At 49.8% G+C, this 18988-nt stretch overlaps 1 protein-coding gene across 15 annotated transcripts in view; it reads left to right on the top strand.

Moving 5' to 3' along the window:
• The window catches only part of PLA2G6 (phospholipase A2 group VI), a 53280-nt gene that overhangs the window by 29193 nt on the left and 5099 nt on the right, over window positions 1-18988 (top strand). For 12 of the 15 annotated variants that reach the window (XM_082636362.1, XM_082636364.1, XM_082636356.1 and 9 more), the window contains 5 exons: window positions 1746-1854; window positions 2876-3034; window positions 4969-5047; window positions 7440-7603; window positions 9373-9523. In XM_082636362.1, the coding sequence (XP_082492488.1) occupies window positions 1746-1854; window positions 2876-3034; window positions 4969-5047; window positions 7440-7603; window positions 9373-9523 (662 nt within the window). Of the gene's footprint in view, window positions 1-1745; window positions 1855-2875; window positions 3035-4968; window positions 5048-7439; window positions 7604-9372; window positions 9524-10805; window positions 14237-18988 lie in introns of those variants that run through there. The other 3 variants (XM_082636359.1, XM_082636357.1, XM_082636361.1) reach the window with 2 other exon arrangements.

The raw sequence follows: 18988 nt of genomic DNA, 5'->3' as shown, positions 1-18988 counted from the left end.
CTGGTTTGCTGAGTTTGCCTAGCTACCAAATGTTGACCCATTTTGTTATACAGTCTCAAAACCCCACAGTTGTAAATATCACCACAATTTCATCAGAAAAGTCTTTAAATCTGGGGAAGCTGTCAAGCCCGTCATCGCACAGAACAGTGTTCTAGAATTCCAGTTCTTGTTTGAAAGCTTGAGTTCTGTCACTGGCACAAAGTACTGCCAGCTGTTTTTCTTGAAGTGATAGGCTCACCGCATTCATTTTTGAGAAAATAGCCTCCTAGATACCCAGCGCTGAACAATTGTAGTTTGTCTGCCAGTTGTTTCTCGACTAAAAACAGTTTCTCTTGCAAAAAAAGCAGCTCATTCTGCTTGCAGCTGAAACAGTCACACAGTGCTTTTCCCGAGACAACCATCATACGTGGTTATGCCACAGAAATGCCTTGTGCATACTGTGCATTTTATGACACCGAATACACCAGTGTCGAAACTCAATAAGATTAACATTTCTTACTGCTTCATCAAGGGCCTTCTTAAGTGAAGCTGGCTTTTTAATGAATGAATTTACTTTTTACGATGAGTGCGTGGCCGAGGAGAAAAGCATGATGACTGTTAGTTTGGTGCCACTGCCTTGCTTCGTGCTAAGGCACCAGCAGTTTTATCCACAGTTGGTTTTACACCATCGGTGTAAAAGTTAACACAGTGCAAATGCAAACAACACCTTGATGTTTTCATGAATATGGTTCTAACCTCTTGAACCCTCTAAAGGGTCTCCGTATTCATAGGGGTCCACAGTTCTTACTTTGAGAACTGCTGACATAGGCCATTGCTTCCATACTCCAGTCACCTGCATACCATGTGTGCAGTTTTGGGCGGATTCATGAAGAACCACTTTTACAATTATGTACTTAATCATTGCTTTAATTTGGCTTGCTTTTAAGCTTACTTAAATTTATTTTGAAGGAACTGTTATATTACCACCGTAGGTGGTAAACCAGTGCCACAAATAAAAGGTAACCAAAGAAGAAATACATAACTAATGGTTGAAACACACGTTTACCTGTGCCCACATACATCCTAATGGTGCATGAACAGCAGTTTGGAAAACGGCTTTCTAGACACACCTCTTCATTCTCTAGGCAAGGAAGTCAGGCCCCGAGAGGGAGGTGATAAGCCCAGCGCTCAGGTCTCCTGGCAGCCAGTCTGTTGGTTTGTGCTGGGAAACCACGCCCAGCCCAGCCCAGCCCCCGCTGCCCAGCCTCCAGACGTTCACTGCACATTCTCTGGGAAGGGGGCTGCCATCAGGGTGGATGTGTGCTCGGTTTCCCCCTCAGAACTGGGGCCCTGGACTCAATGGGGGCCTTTCCTCACTTACCCTCTCCTGCTGGTCCTGCAAGGGACCAGCAGCTGACCCTTCAGTGGCCCCACGGCTCCTGGGTCGGGGTCATAGATGTTTTGCTTCTTTAGAGAAGGAGCTGGCGGGGCTGGGTGCTGGGTGAATCACTTCCATTTTCTTCCTGGGTTATTAAATTCTCACCTGGGGATACTTGTAAGCCTGTTTGTCAGGGCAGTGGCCTTCAAACTGTAGACTGTGCAATATGAGATTGACTGCGGGTGGGGGTCAGAAGTGTTCCAGTATCTCTCCCCATGCTGGTGAGAGGTCCGCCAAGTTGATGGATTGGAGGGGAAGAGGCTGGGGTCCTTTCTGTCTTCATTTCCCTGAGCTGTTGCATATTCCCCCCTTACTCCATCACCGACAGAAAGACAACATGGAGATGATCAAGGCCCTCATTGTGTTTGGGGCAGAGGTGGACATCCCGAATGACTTTGGAGAAACTCCTGCGTTCATAGCCTCCAAGAATAGCAAACGTATGTGTTCTACACTCTGGGACCAGAGTTGGGCAGGGGTGGGTGCGGGGTGCAGGGACTGGGGAGCAGGGAAGTCCCAGCCATCAGCTGCCCACATCCTGTCCATACCTGCCCCCAGTTGCTCCCTGCACAGAGTGGCTAGGAGCAGTGGGAGGCCCAGGGGGGAAGTTTCCTTTTCCCAAGAACAGGGCCCCTGACCACTAGATGGGGGCCCCAGGGGGCTTGCCAAGGCAGTGTCCTCTTCTGTGCGGCCACCATCCTGCCTCAGGGTGCCAGGACTCTGGGGGGTGGGGGGCGGGGTAGGCAGCAGCAGCAGCAGCCCTCTTTCCCACTCTTGGGGAATTCACTGATGGAACCGCTTACAAGAACAGCCACTAGCTGATGCATGTGCTGCATGACACGTGTGCACCCCTCGTGCACACAGGCACCATGCATGTGCTGCGTGCTGGCTCAGTGAGCCTTGGCTTCAGGGCTGGAAAGAGCAGATCCTCCTCACCAGAAGGCTGGTGCCCTCTGGAAGGTTCGGGGAACTGTGGAGGTTGCTGTGGGTGTGTACCTGATAGCGTTTGCAAGCAAGCGTGCGCGTATGTGCGTGCATGCGCATTTTCAGTTACCCCACCCGTTAGATGGGAGTAAATGCCCACTGGCTGGTTCGTTCCTGTTGAGCTCTGAAAGCCTCAAGAATTGCTGAATGTGGAGGTGGGGGTACTGCTTTCTTGACTGGTGTAGAAGGGAAAGCGGGGGTTCCTCAAATACTCGGGCCAGGCAACACCGACCTCCTCCTTCCGTGTTCCAAGTCTGACTCCCAGGACCCACCCCAGCCCCAGGCAGCTGCTTTGGATATAACAGACTAGAGTCAGCACGCCCTGTCAGGGTGGGATCAGGGCTCTGGGGCACCCCCGACCCCCCACATACCCAGGTGGCCTGGGAGAGGGGACGATGTGTGGAAGGGAGGGACCTCTCACTTGCACGTCGACAGTTTCTGATCCTGTGCAATCTCCCCCTCCCCAAACATGGCAAGTCGTCACCAGGAAGGCGCTCCTAACTCTGCTGAGAACCCTGGGCGCCGACTGCCACTCCCCACTCGTCCAGGGGGTCTCGGCAGAGCAGTGCTCCGCAGCAACGCACTCCTCCTCCCTGGAAAGATCTCAGCCCCCACCGATCAGCTTCAACAACCTAGGTAGGCAGCTCCCTTCCTCTCTACCTGGCTCCCAGGCCCTCGGGTCAGAGCAGTCCCTTTGGGAAAGAAACGGGGCCCCAGGGGAGAAGTTGTTGAAGGAAGCAAAGGAGGGTGGGCAGCATTTGTCAGCCTCGGGTGCAGCCAGCAACCCATAGCGCCCAGAGGCTGCTGGGGTCCCTGGCTAATGGCCCGCGGTCCATTTCCCCCCAGAGGGTGCCCTGGACACCCATGAGGTGGGTACTCCCTTGGCCTCTCTGTGCCCTGCGAGCTTGGGTGGGCAGTGAGGAGTGCTGGTGGTGGCTCAGAGCCCTTGGCCCTCTGGCTATGACCAGGAGCATTTCGGCCACGCTGCTGAATCTCTGTCAGGCCTGGGGCCTGTGTGCTCCTCTTCCGGCCCCTTTGTGACCTACTGACCAGGCAACCAGCATCTGCCCCGTGCATCCTTGGTGTCCGTGGAGACAGCCCCTGAGGAGGGGGAGACCTTCTCTGGGCTTCCTGTGGGCTGGCCCACCCAGGGCCCTGAATTGTTTGGGAGTGGGGTTCCCTGAAAAGGGCAGTCAGAGACCGATCCTTGGCAAGCTGGTGCTTTTTTTTTTTTTTTTGCGGTACGCGGGCCTCTCACTGTTGTGGCCTCTCCCGTTGCGGAGCACAGGCTCCGGACGTGCAGGCTCAGCGGCCACGGCTCACGGGCCCAGGCGGACTCTCAACCACTGCGCCACCAGGGAAGCCCCAATTTTTTTTTTTTTTTTAAACTCTTGGCGAATCAGACACCAGCATCTTCAGCCAGGATAGCCTGGCCAGCCCTGGAGCTTAGGAAGGGCAGAGCTGGCAGCCACAGTTAGTCCTTCTGCTCCGCCTCTCTCCTCCCCCTGCCCCTCCCCACCCAGGACCTGCCCCCCCATCGTTATCTCTCAATTTTACAGGCAATCAGCCACCCAAGCCAGGCTGGATGGTGGGCCTGGGGCGCGGCGTCAGATGGGTAATGCCCTGGGCCTAGAGGGGCCGCAGAGCCCGCTGTGCCCCATTAGCTGCAGCTCTAGTCCCCGCTGCTCCTTTTTCTCAGCTGCACGTCCCTCTCCCTGGTGCTCTGTCTACGCCTCTCCTGGCCAGTCTCCCACTTATCTTGTCCACTCTGGCCACTTGCCCTGGTGAGGGGGAGACACACTGCCTGCCAGCCTGCCGTCCTGCTTTGCTGCTTCTAGACTCCGTGCACAGCTGTGGGAAGGGCCCGTCAGAATCGGGATGATGTGACACTGCTGGGCCAGGCAACCTGGGGCCGGGCTGCTTGTCAGGAGGGCAGCTAATCCATTTGGTGGGCGTGGGATGGGCCTTGGGCACAGGGGAAAACATGGATGCTATGGGTGGGTGCATCCGATCTGAGGCCGCTGAGGCAGTTTCCAGACCTGGGATCAGGGCAAGAGGCATCTGGAAAGTGGTCGGGATATCTCCATTCCTTCATGGAGTTAAACCCCGAGGAATGTCCTAACTCTGCCCTTTTGGCTAAATGACCTTGGTATAACCTCTTTGAGTCTCATCTGTAAAATGGGGGTAATGATTCTGTGACGGTGGCTGTCAGCAGCACCGGCTCCTGTGCATGAAGAAACGCTTTGTGAACTGTACACACAGGGCACGTCGGGGGTGCTTGTGCTTCGGGGCTTTGCGAGGAAAAATCGGGAGCTGGCCGGGCAGGGTGGGGCGCCATTCCCAGAGCAGTGAGCTCCCCTCTGCATTCCAGCCCATCGCTCCCTGAGGGGCCTGTGGCCTCTGGCCCTGCTGTATCCTGGGATGAAGAGCCCTTCCAGGGGGTGGGAGGCAGATGCTCCTGCTAGGGACAGTGGGGTAAGGGCACAGCTCCAGATTTGCCCTCAGGACCCAGGGGGTGGCCAGGAGCGGCACGTACCTGGCCCCAGCCCGCTCTGCCCTGTGCCTCACAGAACTGCAGGACCTCATGCACATCTCCCGGGCCCGGAAGTCGGCCTTCATCCCGAGCTCCATGAGGGACGAGAAGCGGACGTAAGTGTCGGGGGCAGGCTCGTGGGCAGGGCCTCTGCTGGGTGCCATGCAGCAGGTGTGGGACTTTTTCTACTCTGTATCTGGCTCTGCAAGGTAGCTCGCACTCTCTGTGTTCACAGCAAAGAGACTGAGTCTTTAGGGAGGCTGGGCCTGCTTCTCCGTCAATCACCATGCCGGCTCCGGGCCACACGGTGGAGCTGGCTGCGGCCCTGTCCCTTCTCTCTCTGACCCTGTCATGGATTGTCGGGGGAGATGGCCCAGCTCTCCTCTGGAGAGAGCCCTCAGCTGCCTTGATGCTGAGCCTGCTTCCCTCTGATTCTACCCACTCCTTACCCTGCCTCCCTCCAAGAGCTAGTGGTGGGTTGGTTCCCCAAGTATCTGCCGTATACCCAGGCCCATTCTAGGAGGCAGGCTGGGGAGATGGGCACAAAGAGAAGAAACCCAAGCCCTGTCCCTGAGGACAGTCCCTGGTGATAGTGGTTGTCAGAATCAGTGCCCACCAGCTTGGCGAGTTACCAGGACAAACGTGTTTCCTATCAGCTGTGCTCTCTCCACCCTTCCCTGTAATGCTGGAAGTGGTTTATTTGTTCTCTGTTTTTTACTATCCTGTTTTCCTAACAGCCTTCCTAGGGAGGCATTAGTAACCTTGATTTGCAAATGCAGAACTTGAGGTTAAGTGACTTGTTTAAGGTCAGAGCAGACTCAGCCCAGGGCTTCTGAGTCCATGCCCTTTCTGCTCCTGCAGGCTCTCTCCTGGCTGCACCCCTAGTACCCTCCCCTGCAGGGAAAGCTCTCTTCTCCCAGAAGCAGCTCCCAGGACCAGGCAGCCACATCGGTGGCTGGGCCTCTCCTCGTCAGGAGGCTCGGCTTCCCCTTGCTGTAGCCCACTCGTCCTCGGCCACCCTGTGCCATGTGTCCTGAGGGTGCACCTGCCCTATCGTCTGTCTCCCCCTTCCCTCCCACTGCGCCCCCTCCGCCACACACCCCTGCGCAGGGGCCAAGCAGGGTATCAGAGGGAGGACTGACAGGTCCCTGCCAGTAAGAGGAACGAGGCGGCAGATTCTCCAGCAGGACTGGGGAGTCTGCACAAGCCTGAGCGCCCTCCCTAGAGGTGGGGCTGAGACAAGAGTCAGGATACCCCTGTGAGGACCTCCCCACGCAGGTCCGTGAGCCACACAGCTCAGCCCTGCTCCCTGCATTGCCAGCCCCACATCTTCAGAAAGGTCTCTTGCCTCTTTGCTCCAGCCTCCCTGGCCGGGGGCCCTGCAGGCCTCCGGCGACAGCACCGCCTCCTCTGCCACGCTCTGGGCTTGCTGCAGGGCTGGGCAGCTTGTCCAGGAAAAGACGAGGGACCCCGGAGGTCCTTCATCTACCAGCTGTGTGTCCGTGGGATGCCTCCCGCCCGCAGAGCCGGGCCTTGCCCTCAGCGGGGGAAGAAAGGCAGCAAACAAGTGACCAAAAGCAATTGCTCATGGAATCGAGAAGGGCTCTGCACCACAGAAGTGGGTGGGGCAGGGGCGGGCTGAGCGGGAGTGTCCCAATAGCATCGGGCAGGCTTCTCTCAGCGGTGACATTTAGGCTGGGATAGAAAGAAGAGGAGGAGACTGGAAGGAAGGTTCCAGGTCTGAGCACAGACGATAGAGGCCTTCTTCCCCGGGGCAGGGGCTGGGCATGGCGGGCCGTAGGGAGACGGGTCAGGATGTGTTGGAGAGTGTGTGACCCGGGAGTCCACAGACCCCGGTCCAGATCCACCTGTGTGACTCCGAGCTTCGTGTCCTCACAGATATGCACAGGGTGACAGGGAGTGTCCACCTGGAAGGGGTTTGGAGCATTTAAGTGAGTTCACGCTGGTGGAAGCTCCTATGGCTCCTGGCGCACAGACGGTCCTTCCCCCGTGCTGCTCCCACCTGGCTGGAGGGGCCTGACCTTCTTGGACACCCATTCCTTGTGGCCGCGGGAGAGCAGCCCTTCCCCCAGCCTTGTTTAATTCAAACAGACTTTTATCAGGCACCTGCTTCGGGTCAGGTCTGGGACTTGGGATCTGGATCTGACCAAAACCGAGTGGCCTTAGGGAGCCCCTGTTCAAAGTGGGGGAGACAGACCCAGGCATCTGCTGAGGGGGCACATGGCCAGGGAAGTCTTCCCTGCCCCCTGCTGCCCTCACCTTCCTGTGTCTGTCTCTCTGTTGCACCTTTCGCCTCCTGAAGTACTGTGTTTATTCCTGTACTGACTTCGCTGCCATCTCCCCAAAGCCCCGGTAGCACACGAGCTCCGCAGGGCTTGGTCTCCACGCGCTCAAGCGGCTACCACGGGGCAGGTGCTCAGGGACACGGCATGCAAAGTGCCGGCTGTAATGGGACCCTCTTCTCTCCCACTGCTGTTCCCACCACAGCCGCGACCACCTGCTCTGCCTGGACGGAGGGGGCGTGAAAGGCCTCGTCATCATCCAGCTCCTCATCGCCATTGAGAAGGCCTCGGGCATCGCCACCAAAGACCTCTTTGACTGGGTGGCAGGGACCAGCACGGGGGGCATCCTGGCCCTGGCCATCCTGCACAGTGAGGGCAGCCCCTGGGCTGCTGAGGCAGGACGGGTTGGGGCTGAGACCTGCCCTCAAATGGGGCTGAGTTTGTTCTCCGAGCTTTGCGGAGAACGTCATGAGGGAGGGGAGGGGAGGGCCCATAGGCCCTTCAGTGGGTAGCTGGGGTGTTGGGGTCCGAGGCTGGAAGGAGGAAGGGCTGGGGGGTGGTCTAGGGTGATGCCCACCCAGCCACAGAGGACAGACCTGGTTTCACTCTTAGCGTTGGGAACATTTTTGTACCGGTTGCCATGCCCCTGCAAGGCAGACACAGAAGGGCCTCAGAACTGCTGGAAATGAGAAGCATTCTGAGGGCGGGTGGAGTTGGTGGCCTCAGGAATGAGGAATGTGACTCGGTGGGGTCACAAATGCCAGAGCCCTAGTCTGCACACTTCATTTTACCCACACAGGGTAATGGAGGCCCTGGGGGGAGAGGTGACCCAAAGTCACATGGCCCACTGGGGGGCTTGCTGGGGCTAGGAGTCCCAAGGGCGCCCATCCCAGCACTTCCCAGCGACACAGGCAACCCACGCAGTTTGCTGTCACTACAGCTTCCCAGAGGTGACGGGGCATTTTGCTTACTGGACGGATTTCCGGGTAGGCCTTGTCTCGGCTCGAGCGATGTCTCCTTTACGGAGCTGTCTGGGCTGCATGATGCTGCATGTGGGGGGCCCCCTCCGAACGAGCTACCGCCCGGCGGGAATTGTCTCAGCATCCCTGACGGGGGATCCCTGCCTGGGTTGGGTTCCATGCCCTCCAACTCGTCCTGCAGATCTGAAGTCACCAGGAGAGGACCCTCCCCCTCCAGGACATCAAGGCCTTCGGGCCAGGCCTGTGCTGGGTGCTAGGCGTGCAGGGCTGAGTCAGGTGCACGCCCCACCTCAAGGAGCCCCGGGTCCCATGGGGGAGGCATAGGCATCCGGGTGTTCCCAGTGTGAGGAGGCCATGGCCTGGCAGCCCAGGGTGTGCGTGGGACGGACGTGGGGCACAGCCAGCCCAGGAGGTGACCTAGAGCAGCGTCCCATGGGGCTCTGGGAAGAGGAGGATTATCAGTCGGCAAGCTGCTGGGACTTCTGTCCCCTGGCCTCTGGGGCCCCGTGTCCCCTCTCTGGTCTTCCCTGAGAGAAGGGCCAGCTCAGGGCTGGCTTCCGCCCGGCTGGGCATGAGATCTGGGCGTGGAGCAGAGTGGGCAGAGGTTCTAGTTTCTCCTCCAGAAAGGGTCACTTCCTTCTTCAGGGGGCATTTATCCCCCATCCAGGGTCTTCAGGCACCCGGGGGCTATGGAAGGGATCTGAGAAGACGCCTAGTTCAACCTCTCCTGCGGGCAGAAGCCCTCCCCTCCGCAGCCCCCTGCTTGCACACCCCTGGGCCGGCTGAGGCGTGCCAGGCAGCTTCTCCGTGCTGTGAGGTGCACCCTGCCCCTTGGAAGCTGTCTGTTCTCGCGGGACAGGGCTGGTCTTTCTATTCCATGGCAAATGGGGTGGATCTAGATTTATAAGCTTTTACACGTTCAGGACCCCTTCTTTAAAGAAAAAATACAAATTACGAGTACAAGGTTAAGTGCCGAGCCTTGGGGCTGCTGAAGGGGGTTTCTGCCTGTGGGGGAAGTTGCAGAGGATGGTCCCAGGAGCCCCAGCTTGGTTGGTGCTTTGGTAAATCCGCCCCCCGCCCCCCGCTGGTTCCTGTGCTCAGACCCCCTGTCAGGGCAGCCCTCGCATCTCTCCCCACCTCCGACCCCCTTGTTCCTAGGCAAGTCCATGGCCTACATGCGTGGGGTGTACTTCCGCATGAAGGATGAGGTGTTCCGGGGCTCTCGGCCCTACGAGTCAGGGCCCCTGGAGGAGTTCCTGAAGCGGGAGTTCGGAGAGCACACCAAGATGACGGATGTCAAGAAACCCAAGTAAGCCTCCTCCTCCCCCTTTTCGGGAGCACAGCGGCTTTGGCCCCAGCCGTGCACCCCGTCGGCTCTTCCTGGCAGCAGAGGGCTCCCTGCCCTGGTCTGATTAAAGCTGAATTGGGGGGGGGGGCGGCTGGGGAACACAGGTGCAGAACACCCTCGACCCATGTCTGATGTTTTTCCACCCAACCAGCACATCCCTGGGTCAAAGGGGGTTGGTTCTCGTCCCTCACACACACACTTGCTGAGCACAGCTCTGCCCCCGGCACTGCCTGTGTGTGTGTGTGTGTGTGATGGGGTGATGCAACCATCAGGTGGGAAGGCTTACGATCTGGTTAGGAGATAAGTGACCTAAAAAAATGGCAGCCACGCAAAGCAGCATGTGCTTATTAAGAGGTTCCAGAAGAACCTTCAGCACCACCACTTCTTTGTAGTATTTATTTCCCATCCTGGAATTACATTATTGTCTGCCTAATGCCTGACTCGCCTGCCAGACTGTGAGCTCCATGAAGCAGGAACGTGGCTGCCTTGTTTTTCTGTTGCCCCAGCGTCTAGCACAGTGCCTGCCCCAGAGCAGACCCCTGAAAAGTGTTCAGCAACTGAGTATCCGTGGAAGCAAGGGGGAGAAAGGACTGAGAACAAGGTGGTCAGGGAGGGCTTCCTGGAGGAAGTGAGGTGTGAGCGAGCCCTGGAGAGTTGGGAGGATTTCTTTTCATAGTAAAGCTTTTTTTTTTTTTCCATTTAAGAATAACACATAGTCTTTTAAGAAATTTTGGAAGTTTTGGAAAGTAAAAAGAAGAGGAAAATATCCATGATTTATTAACCAAAAGTTAATGTTTTAAGAAACATTTTTTGTGTATTTTATCCTAGACAGTTTTTTTCTTTTTTATAGTGAAATAGAACATACATTTAGAAAAGGACATTAAACAGTTCCTTGAATAATTCTAAAGCAGACACCCACATATGACTACCAGCCAAGTCCAAAAGCCCCTTGAGTGTGTGCCGGCCCCCATCATAGCTCCTGCTTCCCTCCACCTCCCACGGAGGTAACCATTCTCCTGTGACCCGGATTTCCTGGACTTTCTGTCTAGTTTCGGCACCTGAATGCAGCCCTGAGCACAGTTCCGGTTCCGCCTGTCTCTGGGCTTGGACGGAATCCTTTTGTGTGTTATCCTTCCTTCTGTCAATGCTGCATTTGTCAGCATGGTCCCTACTGTTGGGTGAAGCTGTGCTTCATTCATTCTCAGGGCTCATATGACTATGCCCCCACGATTTATTTCTCCAGGTACCTTCGACGGGCACTTGGGTTGTTCCGTTTGGGCCTCTTGAGTCTGCAGTGGACATCTTGGGACTTATCAGAAGACCCCGTGGGGCACATGCCTAGGAGTAGAGCTGCCAAGTCTGCTTGGCCTCAACCCTTAGATTCTGCCCAGCTGTTTTCCAAAGTGGTGGTTTCTATTTCCACTCCCGTTAGCCATGTTTGAGAGTTCCTGGCACTCTGCAATCTTGCTAACATTGGTTATTGTCAAACCAATTTAGCTTTATAACGTTTTTGTCTTTATAAATCTGGGGTGAAAGATACTGGCTCTGTTGATTGGAATTTTCATTTTCCTGATTACCAGTGAGGTTGAACACCTTTTCATATGTTTAGGGGCCATCTGGATTTCCTCTTTTATAAAGTTCCTATTCAAGTGTTTTACCCATTTTTGGCAAAATTGGGTTGTGTGTTGGGGGTTATGAGGCTTCTTAATTCTCTTTTTTTTTTGCGGTACGCGGGCCTCTCACTGTTGTGGCCTCTCCCGTTGCGGAGCACAGGCTCCGGACGCGCAGGCTCAGCGGCCATGGCTCACGGGCCCAGCCGCTCCGCAGCATGTGGGATCTTCCCGGACCGGGGCACGAACCGTGTCCCCTGCATCGGCAGGCGGACTCTCTACCACTGCGCCACCAGGGAAGCCCTTAATTCTCTTTTTTATATTTTGAAAACTAGTCCTTTGATGGATCTCTTCTCCCACTCTAGGCTTGTCTTTTCACTCTCCTTATGGTGTTTTGTTGATGAGCAGATGTTCTTAATGCAGCAGAATTTAGAAATGTTTTCCTTATCATGATTTGTGCTTTTTGTATCCATTCAATAACCCTTCCTTAACTGGAGGCATGAAGCTGCTTTCCTGGGTCTCAGGTCGGGAAGCTCCCTCGATCTGCCTATCACCTTTAGGTCTTTTATCAACCTGGAGTTGATTTTTGTATCAGGAGAAATCCAATTTCCTGTTTTCCCCATGAATAACCAGTTTCCCCAGCCTCATCTGTGAAAAGTGTGTCTTTCTCTCCACATCGCAGGCCTTGCTTCCTCTGCAGTGGGTCCAGGGTCCTTCTTGGGTCTGTTTTTGACCACGGAGCCCTTATTCTGCAGTGTTTATAGCAAGTTTATAGCAGGGCTTCCCACCTTGTCCTTCTTCAGGACTATTGTTGGAGGACCTTTAGAGAAGTCGTTAAGAGCATGTACCCTGAAGTTTCCTTTTCTCGAAAATGGGAATAATACACTACCTGCTTCCTGGGGCTTACATGAGAAGTAAAAAAGTTGTGTTTATAAAGCATGTAAAAAGCACCTAGCACGTAGAAGTGCTGTATAAGATGTGGGTTACTTGTTGCTATTTGCGCTTCCATAGAAATTGTAGAACCAGACTGTCAGATTCTATAGAAAAGCAAATCCTGTTGGGATTTTGATTGTGATTACATTGAATCTGTATGCTTTATTTTTTTCATATTGAAGTATACTTGATTTACAATGTTGTGTTACTTTCTGGTGTACAGCAAAGTGATTCAGTTATACACACACACATGTATTCTTTTTCATATTCTTTTCCATTATGGTTTATTATAGGATATTGAATATAGTTCCTTGTGCTATACAGTAGGACCTTGTTGTTTATCTATTATATATATAAGAGTTTTTTGTGAGCTTATTTAGGGGAGAATTGACATCTTAAAACACCAAGTCTTCCAATTAGGGAACATAGCAAAACAGTCCATTTGTTTAAAGTTTGTCAGTACAGTTTTATAATTTTATCTATAGCAGTCTTACACACCTGTTATTTTTATTCTTAAGTACTGCATATATTTTGTGCTACTGTAAATTATACATTTTTAAACATTTCATTTTCTAATTGTGGTTGGTATTTAGAAATACCATTTGTTTGTTTTTGTGTTTGTTTTTTGTTCTTTGTTTTTTGTTTTTTCGGTACGTGGGCCTCACTGTTGTGGCCTCTCCCGTCGCGGAGCACAGGCTCCAGACGCGCAGGCTCAGCGGCCATGGCTCACAGGCCTAGCCGCTCCACGGCATGTGGGATCTTCCCAGACCGGGGCACAAACCTGTGTCCCCTGCATCGGCAGGCGGACTCTCAACCACTGCGCCACCAGGGAAGCCCCATCTTAACCATTTTTAAATGTACAGTTCAGTAATGTTAAGTATATTCACACTGCTGTGCAGCTAATCTCCTGAACTCTTTCATCTTGTAAAACTGAAACTCTGTACCCATTAAACAAAAAGTCCCCATTCCTCCCCTCCCCCCAGCCCCTGGCAACCACTGTTCTACTTTCAGTCTCCATAAGTGGACTCCTCAAAGTACCTCTTGTAAGTAGGATCATACGGTATTTGTCTTTTTGTGACTGGCTTATTTCACTTAGCATAATGTCCCCAAGGTTCATCCATGTTGTAGCATGTGACAGAATTTCCTTCCTTTTTAAGACTGAATAATATTTTATTGCATGTGTAGACCATATGTTTATCCATTCATCTGTTGATGGACATCTGATTCATTCCACCTATTAGCTATTGTGAATAATGCTGCTATGCCCCCCAGGTATACACAAAACTGTTTGAATCTCTGCTTTCAATTCCTGGTGCCTTTTACAGAGAGGATTCTGATGGGTTCAATTTGCTAATATTTTGTTTAGGATTTTTGTATCCGTGTTCATGAGTGAGATTGACCTGTTCTTTCCCATTTTTAGGTTGCAGGGTTTTGGTTTTGAGGAAGTGTCTCTTCTTTTTCTGTTTTCCAGAAGAGTTAATATAATAGTGATTTTATTTCTTCCATGAATATTTGGTAGAACTTGCCAGTGAGGTCATCTAGGCCTGGAGTTTGCTTGGTAGGAAAAATTTTAATGACGGAATTAATTTCTTTAATGGCTATAACACTATACAGGGTTTCTAAATGTCTTTTTGAGTTAGTTTTGGTTAAATTATGTTTTTCTGGGAATATGTCCATTTCATAATAAATCTTCAAATTTACTGACATAGAGTTGTTCCAAAATTCTCTTATTATCTTCAGTGTCTGCAGCATCTGCTGTGATGGCCCTCTTCATTCCTGATTATTTACACCTCCTCTTTTCAAATTATAGTCTTGCTACTACAAGTTTTTTAATTGGATTAGTCTTTCAAAAAATCAACTTTGGGCTATTTATTGGCTCTCTATTGTATGTACGTTTTCCGTTTCATTAATTTCTGCTCTTACATACTTAGTCCTTCTTGTACGTTCTTTGGGCTTATTTGGCTGTTCTTTTTTTAACTTCTTGAAATAAATGTTTTGCTCATTGATTTTTTGGCGTTTTTTTCTCTTCTACTATATAATATATGTATATATATTATGTGTGTGTGTGTGTGTGTGTGTGTGCGCGCGCGCGTATGTAAATCTAAACATTTTCCTCCAGGTACTGCTTTAATTACAGCCTATAAGCACAATTATGATTTTTCAGTTCAAAAATATTTTCTAATATGTATCATTATTTTTTAACCATAGGTTATTAAAAATGGCATTTCTAAACTTAGGGATTTTTCGAGTTATCTTTTTGCTGTTAATTGCTTTGTAGCCAGGGGACATGCTCTGTTTGATTCTGGTCCTTTAAAATTATTGAGACTTGATTTGTGGCCTTCCTCAGTCAGTTTTTGTAGATCTCCCATGTGTAATTTAAAAGAATGTGGGGGCTTCCCTGGTGGTGCAGTGGTTGGGAGTCCGCCTGCCGATGCAGGGGACATGGATTCATGCCCTGGTCCGGGAAGATCCCACGTGCCGCAGAGCGGCTGGGCCCGTGAGCCATGGCCGCTGAGCCTGCGAGTCCGGAGCCTGTGCTCCGCAACGGGAGAGGCCACAACACTGAGAGGCCCGTGTACTGCAAAAAAAAAAAAAGAAAAAGAATGTGGATTCTTCGTTGAATGCCAATATATATACATGTGGATTGAGTCATATTGGCTAGAAACATTGTTAAAATTTCCAAATCTTCTGTATGTATACTAATTTTTTTGTCCACTTCTTCTGTCAATTACTGAGAGAGATACATTGAAATCTTCCACTCTGGGGATTTGTCTTTTGACCCTTTACTTCTGTCAATTTTTACATTAATATTTTGACACTATGGGATTAAGTACATGTAAATTTAAGTTTTTATGAATCTTTCTGGTGACTGGAAGGAGCTCTCTTTATCTCTAAGAATACTTTTTTTTTTTTTTTTTTGCGGTACGCGGGCCTCTCATTGTTGTGGCCCCTCCCGTTGCGGAGCACAGGCTCCGGACGTGCAGGCTCAGCGGCCATGGCTCACGGGCCTAGCTGCTCCACGGCATGTGGGATCCTCCCAGACTGGGGCACGAACCCGTGTCCCCTGCATCTGCAAGCGGACTCTCAACCACTGTGCCACCAGGGAAGCCCTCTAAGAATACTTTTTACCTTAATTTTATCTGATATTAATATAGTTATACTAGCTTTCATTGGTTATATTTTCATGGTATGTCTGTGCTCATGCTTTAATTCAGCCTTCTTGATCCTTATGTTTTACATGTCTCTCTTGTAAATAGCCTGTAGTTGGACTTGTTCTTTATCTAATCTGTGCATTTAGCCTATTTATAGATTTTTATTGCATAGTAGTATATTTATTTAAGTTATTTAATTAGTTAAGTTTGTTTTAGCTGATTGATTTGGCTATCAGAACCTTCATATAGTTAATCTAATAGTTTATATGGCTGATCCATTTATACTTACATAATTACTCATATTTGGGGGATGACATATGCTATCCTATTTTGTTCCGTGTTTCTTGTCTTCTTTTGGATTTACTGAATAGTTTTAATCTTTACATTCCACCCCCAACCCAATAGTTTGAAATTTATGCACTCATTTCTGTTGTCTTTTTTTTTAGTGTGTATTATAGAAGTCTAAATTTAATTGATACCATTATCCCCCCTCAGATAATCAAGGATTTTTTTTTTTAAGAAAATTGCAGAAGAATTTGGACGGCACAAATCATTCTTTTTTTTTTGAATTTTATTTAATTTATTTTTTATACTGCAGGTTCTTATTAGTTATCCATTTTCTATATATCAATGTATACATGTCAATCCCAATCTCCCAGTTCATCCCACCACCACCACCCACCCCCCACTTTTCCCCCTTGGTGTCCATACATCTGTTCTCTACATCTGTGTCTATATTTCTGCCTTGCAAACCAGTTCATCTGTACCATTTTTCTAGATTCCACATATACGCGTTAATATACGTTATTTGTTTTCCTCTTTCTGACTTACTTCACTCGTATGACAGTCTCTAGGTCCATGCCATCTTATGGGAAAACCCAAACGAACTTTTTGGCCAACCCACTAATTACTTTTCTGAATTTTAAATCTATCTTGTTTTCTTAAACCTCAGAAGATATTGTTTTTTTTGTTTGTTTGTTTTTTTTATTTTTGCGGTATGCGGGCCTCTCACTGTTGTGGCCTCTCCCGTTGCGGAGCACAGGCTCCGGATGCGCAGGCCCAGCGGCCATGGCTCACGGGCCCAGCCGCTCCGCGGCATATGGGATCCTCCCAGACCGGGGCACGAACCCGTATCCCCTGCATCGGCAGGCGGACTCTCAACCACTGCGCCACCAGGGAGGCCCTAGATATTGTTTTTTGAAGTTGAGGTTTATTTATATTTATCTAGCGGTGAGCTGGGAAACTAGATCTCTAGGAGGATAAAACCCTGGTTTGTAGTGTTGGCCAATTCCCATGGCATAAATACCTCCACCATGGCTGATTTCAAGCTACCAACAGTTTAACAACCAGCTCATGAGATTTAGCAATAGGTTCTCACAAGCCAGTATGAGCTGGCTCCAGCTCATGTATGTGTGTATGTATATGAGTATGCATATGTGTGTGTGTATGTATACATGTGTATCACTTCTTTGCTTTACAATCTTCCTGTGACCACCTTCCTCCTGCCTAAAGTACCTTCTTTTGCCTTTCCCGTAGAGATGGTCTGCTGGTAGTGAATTCTCCACTAGCAGAGTTGTTTGAAAATAGGTTTATTTCACTCTCATCATTTGAAACTAGTTGTATTTCACCCTTATCAGTTGAACATTCTTTTATTTCTCTCTTATTCTTGTTGAGTATAGAATTCTAGGCTGGTGATTTTCTTGTAGAACAAGAAAGATATCATTCTATACCTTTTAGCATCCATTATTACACTTGCAGTCAATTTCAATTTAACTCTTACTCCTTTGAAAGTAAGTAGTCTTTTTTTCCTCTGGATGCTTTTATTTATGTGTTTGTTTATTTGTTTTTGGTGTTCTACAGTTGTACTATGATATATCTAGTTATGAATTCCTTCTAATTTATCCTGCATGGGATTTGTTGGCCTTTTTAAATCTTTGGATTCATGTCTTTCTTCAGTTCTGGAAGCCTGAGTCATTATTGGTTCAACCTTGCCTCTGCCTAATTTTCTCTTGCCTCTCCTTCTGGAACTCCAGTTGAAAATGTTAGAGCTTTTCTGTCTTTCATGTCTTTTAACTTCTCCTGTATATTCTTTCATTTTATCTCTCTGTGTTGCATTCTGGATAATTTCTTCTTACCTATTTTCCAATTCACTAATTCTCTCTTTAACTTTATCTGATTTTTCATTTAACCTATTCATTGAGTTTTAATTTATTTATTTATTTAAATTTCTGGAAGTACTCTTTGTTTTTTCTTCAGATCTTCTAGGTCATTACTTATAGTTTTCTATTCCCTGAAAATATTATCAAGCTTGTGTTTGATGTCTTTCAACATTGTAAGCATAGCTGTTTGGGTTTTTTTATATAATTTTATTTTATTTATTTATTTTTGGCTGCATTGGGTCTTCATTGCTGCACGTGGGCCTTCTCTAGTTGCTGCGAGCAGGGGCTACTCTTCATTGCAGTGCATGGGCTTCTCATTGCGGTGGCTTCTCTTGTTGTGGAGCATGGGCTCTAGGCACACGGGCTTCAGTAGTTGTGGCACGCGGGCTCCTCTTCATTGCAGTGCATGGGCTTCTCATTGCGGTGGCTTCTCTTGTTGTGGAGCATGGGCTCTAGGCACACGGGCTTCAGTAGTTGTGGCACATGGGCTCAGTAGCTGTGGTTCACGGGCTCTAGAGTGCAGGCTCAGTAGTTGTGGTGCATGGGCTTAATTGCTCCACAGCATGTGGGATCTTCCCAGACCAGGGCTCAAACCGGTGTCCCCTGCATTGGCAGGCAGATTCTTAACCACTGTGCCACCAGGGAAGTCCCAAGCATAGCTGTTTTACAGTCTTTGTTTGAGGATTCAAATAACTGCTGTCTATGTAGGTATGTTTTTCTGTTTGTGTTGTTTATGCTTATTCTTATTCATGGTGTTTTATTTCTTGATGCCCCCCTCCCCACCCTTTTTGGAACTGTGTGGTATTCCTTAGTGTTGAGAAATATGTGCAGATTCTGTGAAGCCTAGAATGAGGGTATCTTCTCCAGAGTGTCTTATGTTGTATCTTCCAGGTACCCACGTACAGTAGCATCTAGGGTCACTGTAACTAAATTCTTGGCATGAAGGTTTTGGAACTTCCCCCCAGGTGATGTGAATTTAGACTACAGATCTGTAGGAGGTTTAGTTTGTGGTTATACATTTTCAGGGATTTTCTTTTTTTTCTCCTTTCTTTGTTTAATGCCAGCCAACTTTACTCACAGCCTCCAGGGGTGGGAAAGGGGCAGGTTTATTTCTGGTTTACCCTTATCCAAGGGGGTAGCCCTTTGGGATTACAACCTAATGTGGGGAGGGTCTCCCATTAGATCCCTAAACTTTAGTGAACCCTGGGCTTTGACTTCTGTCCCTCTGGCCCCATGAGGCCATCAGCATGGAAGTTCAAATTGATAGTTTGGTGTCTGCCTTCAGGTCAGAGATGGGTCTGTGCTCCATTTACCTCTGTGAGTTCTTGCTTATCCTCAGAGTTTACCCTCATCTTTCCTTTCTATCTTATCAGATCTTCTGTGCTTTATTTTTCTTGAATTTTTGAATTTTATTTAATTTATTTTTTTATACAGCAGGTTCTTATTAGTCATCAATTTTTTTCTTTTTTTTTTTTTTTTTGCGGTATGCGGGCCTCTCACTGTTGTGGTCTCTCCCGTTGCGGAGCACAGGCTCCGGACGCGCAGGCTCAGCGGCCATGGCTCACGGGCCCA

Source organism: Mesoplodon mirus (assembly GCF_964341445.2).
Source record: "Mesoplodon mirus genome assembly, chromosome: 11".
In the NCBI taxonomy this organism is placed as follows: domain Eukaryota; kingdom Metazoa; phylum Chordata; class Mammalia; order Artiodactyla; family Ziphiidae; genus Mesoplodon; species Mesoplodon mirus.
The sequence above is the reverse complement of the archived record's forward strand: the minus strand, read 5'-3'. Positions and strand labels throughout refer to the sequence as shown.